Below are 8,271 nucleotides of genomic sequence, written 5' to 3'. Positions count from 1 at the left end.
TTCTGCGCTGTCCATTTTTGTTCTACCGACGTAAATTCCCGACCCTGGCAGTTTCCATGGTTTCTGGGATCACGTGTAAACTGGGAGTCGGTGAGTGGGGAGGCTCTGGGTGAAAGATGCTGCGAATTGCACTGTGCCGTTGAAAACTGGCCAGGGATGGGGTGGGAAGTGCTTGTGACACTTCGACTCAGCAAAGCGGCATCCCCCCGCGCCGATGTGTGCGGGTCAGCTCAGCTTTCGCGTGCCGTGCCCGCTTTGAGACTGTTCAGCAGCTAAGTCGCTTTTCTGTCGCTGCGCGTTTTTCTAGCCATTCTGCGTGCGGCAATTCCCTGTGCACCGCAGCATAGGAATGAGCATTAAAATCCCAGCTGGACTGACAGACTTGCTGCAGAGCTTCACTGTGGAGGTGCTGAGGAAGCAGCCGGCCGACCTGGTCGGGTTCGCCGTGCAGTACTTCAGCAAACTGCAGGCGAGCCAGAAGCTGCCATTCGGCCATGAGAAGAGCGGCAGCGGCGCGTTGCGGGCCGGCAAGGCGGTCAACTTCGCCGATGAGCCCATGCAAACCGACTCGGAGAACGGCGAGGAGGAGGAGGAGGAGGAGGAGGAGGAGGACGACCTTGAAGAGTTTGAAGGTACGGTCGCTTCAGATTTTCCTTTTTAAACAAAACTTTTATGCATGTTGGGTTTTGAATAGGTGGGGTTCCTTACATTGCATTTATTTTTAACTCTGGGGAGTGAAGAGACTTTGTTATCAAGGTAAAGGGAAGCTTGTTAAATACGCAAGGGAGTAAGGACGAGACAGATAGAATGATATTAGGGGCAGCACGGTCGCGTTGTGGTTAGCACAATTGCTTCGGAGCTCCAGGGTCCCAGGTTCGATTCCCGGCTTGGGTCTCTGTCTGCGATGTCTGCAAGTTCTCCTTCTGTCTGCGTGGGTTTCCTCCCGCAGTCCAAAGATGTGCAGGCTAGGTGGATTGGCCCTGCTAAATTGCTCTTAGTGTCCAAAATTGCCCTTCGTGTTGGGTGGGGTTGCTGGATTATGGGGATGGGGATAGGGTGGAGGTGTGGACCTTGGGTAAGGTGCTCTTTCCAAGAGCCCGGTGCAGACTCGATGGGCCGAATGGCCTCCTGCACTGTAAATTCTCTCTCTGATTAATATAGCACTGCAGGAGGCCATTCGGCCCAGCTGGTCGATGCCAGCTCGCTGCAAGCCTCCTCTCGTTCCTAACCCCCTCAAAGTCACAAGATGACCTGACTGGCCTCCTGTGGATGCCAGATAGAGTGAGGAGTGGGGGAGGCTCGTGTGCCATAGAGTCATTCAGCACTGTGAGAGGGTTGTCTCCGCCTCCCATCAAGCACCTATCTATTGTGTGGCTGCAATTGACTTGCTGGGCCGAATGGTTTGTTTCTGTGTTGTATGTAATTGTTTTTTTGTGCGGTCGGCCTCGTTAATTAGAGTCCCACAGGACAAATCGTCCGATGTACACTTTTTAAAACAAATGTCCTGCAGCTTTTGTTTTAAGTTGGGGTAAAGACACGACAGGCGTGACAGGCGATGTTCCTGTCTTGTCATTTTGAAATTGCTTTCAGTTAGTTGGGTGTAACATTGTTTGATGCAGAACTCACTGACAATACACAACAATCCTGGGAGCAGAAAAACCGCCAGATCGACATGCTGCTTTTCTAGATATTTAATATTTTTCAGAAGGGCATCTCTTTAATTTGATTGCAATGTGATAAACAAACTAAACAGGAAGGTTGAAAAGCAATTGATTGACATGCTGCAAATAACTGTTAGTGCAGAGATCAGAGTTAAGCTGATCATTATACAAAGATTTTTTTGCTTTTACATGAAGCATTACTGCAATTTGTAATGCTGCAATTTGTAATCCTATATATTGTAACCAGTATCTCAGAACCTTGCTTGACACCATTAAAATTTACCGCTCCCTTTTCTTCTCCCCCCCCCCCCCCCCCCTGCTGAACCCATCTCAAATAACTCAGCTCCCAAGTCCTGAGGAGGGACCAGATTGTGTCACTACTTTCCTTCACTTATGTAGAACTATTTGTTACTCTGCATGAGTGTCAGTAGGTATTGTGAAATTTGTATTGTGACCTGTGATCAAACAACATCTTGAGCAGAAAGCCATCTTTAATGCTGTGCCCAAAGTTCATGATTTGCGGATTGGAGAAATTGCAGAGTCGACGCAATCTTTATTTGGGGAGAGTTTTCAAGAATTAAATGTCCACTCTTCACAGTAATGCTACATTTCCGGAGGGAAATCCAATTCTTACAACTAGAGTATTCAGTAATCATAACTCTTTTGTCAGTGACTGATGTAGTTAGGGATTTAGCAAGAAATCGCTAACTATTTTGACCTCAAACAATGTTACATCCAAGTTAGCATTCCAATCAATTGTGTGCAGTAGGAAGCAAACACTTACTATGACAAAACTGATGCACCGATCTACCATAGCATTGCACAAGAAGAGTTGAGACTGTGTGCCTTTAGATAGCAGGATGTAGTTTCTAAAGACATAAATTCTGGATTTTAAAAATATCTCTGTTAAATTCCTTTTATTATGACAATTCTTACTAAATTTTGTCTCAACATTATTAGTCTTCTGCCACTGCAGTGCTTCCAATAGCAGAGGATGTAATGACAAGTTTACATTGTATGTTTGCATCTTTTAATGTGGATATAAGAATTTCTAATAGAAAATTGACAGCAAGTGTCAATTATGTACGTGTATGCTTAGATAATGCGTAAATATGCAAACGTTCCATGAAACATCATAAAGATATATGGGGGTGGCGTGTCGAATTGAATCCAAGAAGGAGTTGGCAGGAGAGATGATCAAAAAGTTCTGCAAAGACTTGGGTTTTACAGAGGATAATAAAGAGGAGGTGGAGGGGCATTATCAGTGTTGTAAGATCATACCTTGGATAATGGAGCACTGCATGCACATTGTTGGTGTCATTTTAATGCTGTTTTTGGATATGTGGTTGAGCTTGATTAAAAGTGACAAGACTGTTGTCCTCAAAGTTCTCTGTAGCAGGTCAGATCAATCTTTGCCACACGTTGCACTCATGTAATTCCAAATGTCATTTTGCAATCTGCATCTTTTTGCATAATTTTTGAGCATGTCAGTCCAGCACTTGGTTTCAGAATATTACAGCTGATGTTAATCCATTATTCTGCTACTAAAATAGCAACATGACGAGCTTATGTGCCTTCTCTTTCTGGTTTTGGAATCCAAATGAAACCATAGCTGGTAAACACAATGCAAAATATTTCAATAATCTTGAAAAACTAAAAGTCAAATTTTCAGTACAGAACCAGTAGTGAATGTGTGGTAGATCTTTGTAAATCACTTGTTATAACATTGTCTCATTCTTGTAATCGCTCTCCAACGTTATGTCACCATTTCTTTTGTCCCTCGGCACATCTTTCCATGCACCTCAAAACCCTGGAACTCATCTTTACTTTTCCTATAATCTAATCCATATTTTTGTTTTATCACCGCTACTTGTTTTTCCAACCTTGATTGTGTCTTGATCTAAAGGCTTCTGACATTTGCCTAGATTTCTCCCTTTTGCTTAAAAAAAAAAGGCATTGGTATGTTAGTTGAACTGATAGAATGAAGAGTGTACTAGAGCATGCCAGGAGCAGGACCAAACATAGCTAAAAATGAGGTGTCAACCTGGTGAAGTTCCAACACAGGACTACGTGCATGCCAAAGAGCATAAGCAGCAAGTGATTGATAAAGTTAAGCCATTCCACAGCCAATGGATCAGATCTGAGCTCTGCTGTCCTGACACATCCAGCCATGAATGGTGGTGGACAATTACACAACTCACTGGAGGAGGAGGCTCCACAAAAATCTCCATCCTCAGTGATGGAGGTACCCAGCACATCAGTGCAAAAGATATGGCTAAAGCATTTGCAACAATCTTCAGCCAAAAGTGCGGAGTGGATGATCCGTCTCGGCCTCCTCTGGAGGTCCCCAGCATCACATGCCAGACTTCAGCCAAATTCGATTCACTCCATGTGATATCAAAAAAGGGTAGAAGATACTGCGTGCTACAAAGACTATGGGTCTTGACAATATTCTGCCAATTGTATTGAAGACTTGTGCTCCAGAACTTGTCATGCTCCTAGACAAGCTGTCCCAATACAATTATAATGCTGGCATCTACCCAGCGATGTGGAAAATTGCCCAGGTATGTCCAGTACATGGAAAGCAGGCCAATTACAAATGTGCAAATTATTGCCCCATCAGTCTATTCTCGATCATCAGTAAATTAATGGAAGGGGTCATCAATAATGCTTCCAAGTGGCACTAGCTTAGAAATAACTTGCTCACTGAAGCTGTTTTGATTCTGCCAGGGCCATTCGGCTCCTGACCTCATTACAGCCTTGGTTCAATTATGGACAAAAGAGCTGAACTCCAGTGGTGAGAGTGACTGTCCTTGACATCAAGGCAGTATCTGATTGAGTGTAGTATCAAGGAGTCCTAGAAAATCTGAGTCAATGGAATTAAGAGGAAACTCACCACTGATTGGAGTCATGCCTAGCACAAAGGAAGATGGTTGTGGTTATTGGAGGTCAATTATCTCAGTTCCAGGATATTACCCTGAGGATTTCCAGCAGGCCCAACCATCTTCAGCTGCTTCATCAGTAACCTTCCAGCATAAGGTCAGAAGTGGTGATGTTTGGGTGGCATGGTGGAGCAGTGGTTAGCACAGTTGCCTCACGGCACCGAGGGCCCGGGCTCAATCCTGGGCCCGGGTTACTGTCTGTGTGGAGTTTGCACATTCTCCCCGTGTCTGCATGGGTCTCACCCCGACAACCCAATGATATGCAGAGTAGGTGGATTGGCCCCACTAAATTGCCCTTTAATTGGAAAATAAAAATGGGGATGTTCACTGAGAAATGTTCAGCACCATTCGCGACTCCTCAGATACTGAAGCAGTCCATGTCCAAATGCAGCAATACTCAGGCTTGGGCTGACGTGTGACAAGTATTATTAGTGCCAGGCAATGGCCATCGCCAACAGTAGAGGCGGCAGAAGAGGATTCCGGGTGAAGTCAACTCCGTCAACTCGCCTGTACTTTAGGTAGCCGAAGAACCCCTCCAGTGACAAACAGGAGGAAGATCATCATTCAGTAGAGGCGGCAGAAGAGCATTCTGGGTGAAGTCAACTCAGTTACCTCGACTGTACTGTGAGTAGCCGAAGAACTGATGTCGAGGAGTATTTGAGTCTGAAACAATGGGCAGCACGGTAGCACAAGTGATTAGCATTGTGGCTTCACAGCGCCAGGGTCCCAGGTTCGGTTCCCTGCTGGGCCACTGTCAGTGCGGAGTCTGCACGTCCTCCCCGTGTCTGCGTGGGTTTCCTCCGGGTGCTCGGGTTTCCTCCCACAGTCCAAAGACGTGCAGGTTAGGTGGATTGGCCATGATAAATTGCCCTTAGTGACCAAAAAAGGTTAGGAGGGGTTATTGGGTTATGGGGATAGGGTGGAAGTGAGGGTTTAAGTGGGTCAGTGCAGGCCTGATGGGTTGAACGGCCTCTTTCTGCACTGTTATGTTCTACTACATTAGAGTTCCCCTCCCTCCTCCTCTAACCAAAAAATAAGGCACAGTGAGGAGGACAAGCAAGGTAAGATTCTTATTCTTGTATCATTTTAAGTGTACAAGGGCAGAGATGGCAGTTAGGGCAGTGGTATTCCTGCCAGATGTGGGTGATCTGGGAACTTTCTAGCATCCCTGATGACTATGTCTGCGGGAAGTGTGACCAACTGCATCATCTCACAGACGGTGTAGTTCGGTTGGAGCAGCAGCTAGACTCATTGCGGAGCATGCAGGGGCATAGAGTGCGATAGACACGAGGTTCAGGGAGTTGGTCACACCACAGGCTCAGACAAGTAGATGGGTGACCGCCAGGAGAGGCAGGCAGGTAAGGCAGGAGCCTCCTGTGGCTATTCCCCTCTCAAACAAGTATATCGTTTTGGATACTATTGTGGAGGGATAGCCTCTCGGGGAAAGATAGAAGTAGCAGCCAGAACTTTGGCACCACAACTAGTTCTGCTGTAGAGCTGGGTCGAGCTAGGTCCAAGCAAGTGATAGTGGTAGGCGACTCGATAGTCAGGGGTACAGACAGACATTCCTATGGCCACAAACAGGACTCTAGGATGGTGTGTTGCCTCGCTGGTGCCAGGGTCCTGTATGTCTCTGAACGGCTGCAGGGCATCCCGAAACAGGAGGGTAAACAGGCAGATGTCATTGTCCACATTGGTACTAATGACTTAGGCAAGAAGATGGAAGAGCTCCTCCTAAGACAATTTAGGGAGTTGGGTCGCAAGCTAAAAAGCAGGATTAAATCTCAGGATTACTCCCTGTGCCTCATGCTAGTGAGGCTTGGAACAGGGAGATAGTACAATTGAGCGCGTGGCTAAAATGCTGGTGTAGGAGGGAGGGCTTTAGATACATGGATCACAGGATGTCTTCTGGGGAAGGTGGGACCCGTACAGGAAGGACAGGTTGCACCTGAGCTGGAGGGTCACCAATATCCTGGACGGGAGGTTTGCTAGTGCTGTTGGGAAGGGTTTAAACTAGTGTGGCGGGGGGGGTGGGAACTGGAACAGTAAGTGTAGAGACTGGGGAAAAAAGTGAGACTGAGATAAACGTAGCACAGAGCAATAGCGGGCAGAGCGAAGCCGCAGGGCTCAGTGGGACTGTAAGTCTGGTGTGCGTTTGCTTCAATGCAGGCAGTATAACACGTAAGGCAGATGAACCGCGAGCCTGGAATACTGCATGGAACTATGATGTCGTTGCAATTATGGGGACATGGTTAAAGGAGGGACAGGATTGGCAGCTTAAGGGGCAGCATGGTGGCGCAGTGGTTAGCACTGCTGCCTCACAGCACTGAGGACCTGGATTTGATCCTGGCCCCGGGTCACTGTCCATGTGGAGTTTGCACATTCTCCCCATGTCTACGTGGGTCTCACCCCCACAACCCAAAGATGTGCAGTGTAGGCGGATTGACCACGCTAAATTGCCCCTTAATTGCGGGAAAAAAAAGAATTGGGTACTCTAAATCTATTAGAAAAAAAGGATTGGCAGCTTAACATTCTGAAATATTGTTGTTTTAGATGGGACAGAAGAGGAGGGGAATTGCATTGCTGATGAGGGAGCAGATCACAGCTGTGTTGAGGGATGATACATTGGAGGGATCTTGTAGTGAGGCGTTATGGGTGGAGCTCAGGAATAAGAATGGCGAAATCACAATGTTGGGAGTGTACTATAGACCTCCCAACAGCCTGCAGGAGACAGAGGAGCAGTTGTGTAGTCAGATACTGAAAAGGTGTGAAAAAAGCAGGGTAGTTTTGATGAGTGACTTAACTTCCCCCATATTGATTGGGAATCCCTTACAGCCAGGAGCTCGGATGGAGAGCAATTGTCCAGATGTTTCCATGTACATAGAACCCTGAAAGTTGCCACCCAGGTTGATAGGGTTGTGAAGAAGGCCTATGGAGTGTTGGCCTTTATTGGTAGAGGGATTGAGTTCCGGAGTCGGGAGGTCATGTTGCAGCTGTACAGAACTCTGGTACGGCCGCATTTGGAGTATTGCGTACAGTTCTGGTCACCGCGTTATAGGAAGGACGTGGAGGCTTTGGAGCGGGTGCAGAGGAGATTTACCAGGATGTTGCCTGGTATGGAGGGAAAATCTTATGAGGAAAGGCTGATGGACTTGAGGTTGTTTTCGTTGGAGAGAAGAAGGTTAAGAGGAGACTTAATAGAGGCATACAAAATGATCAGGGGGTTGGATAGGGTGGACAGTGAGAGCCTTCTCCCGCGGATGGAAATGGCTGGCACGAGGGGACATAACTTTAAACTGAGGGGTAATAGATATAGGACAGAGGTCAGAGGTAGGTTCTTTACGCAAAGAGTAGTGAGGCCGTGGAATGCCCTACCTGCTACAGTAGTGAACTCGCCAACATTGAGGGCATTTAAAAGTTTATTGGATAAACATATGGATGATAATGGCATAGTGTAGGTTAGATGGCTTTTGTTTCGGTGCAACATCGTGGGCCGAAGGGCCTGTACTGCGCTGTATTGTTCTATGTTCTATGTTCTATGTTCTAGATGTGTCCAGGGGGGACATTTTGATACAGTATGTTAGGAATCCAACCATGGAGGGGGCCATACTAGACTTGGTATTGGGGAATGTGCCAGGCAGGTGTTTGATGTTTCAGTGGGGGAGCAT

General features: G+C 46.8%; 1 protein-coding gene across 4 annotated transcripts in view; it reads left to right on the top strand.

The window, feature by feature from the left end:
* Positions 1-8,271, top strand: part of LOC140388029 (cAMP-dependent protein kinase type II-beta regulatory subunit) — a 212,224-nt gene that overhangs the window by 29,545 nt on the left and 174,408 nt on the right. Inside the window, exon 1 of one of the 4 annotated variants that reach the window (XM_072471531.1) lies at positions 109-632. The exons of 2 other annotated variants lie outside the window; for them this stretch is intronic. In XM_072471531.1, the coding sequence (XP_072327632.1) occupies positions 350-632 (283 nt within the window). In that variant the 5' untranslated portion in view covers positions 109-349. Of the gene's footprint in view, positions 1-108; positions 633-8,271 lie in introns of those variants that run through there. One more of the 4 variants, XM_072471530.1, reaches the window with a different exon arrangement.

This window comes from Scyliorhinus torazame, chromosome 13 (genome assembly GCF_047496885.1).
Source record: "Scyliorhinus torazame isolate Kashiwa2021f chromosome 13, sScyTor2.1, whole genome shotgun sequence".
In the NCBI taxonomy this organism is placed as follows: domain Eukaryota; kingdom Metazoa; phylum Chordata; class Chondrichthyes; order Carcharhiniformes; family Scyliorhinidae; genus Scyliorhinus; species Scyliorhinus torazame.
Note: the sequence above shows the minus strand (reverse complement) of the source record. Positions and strands in the feature narration are given on the sequence as shown.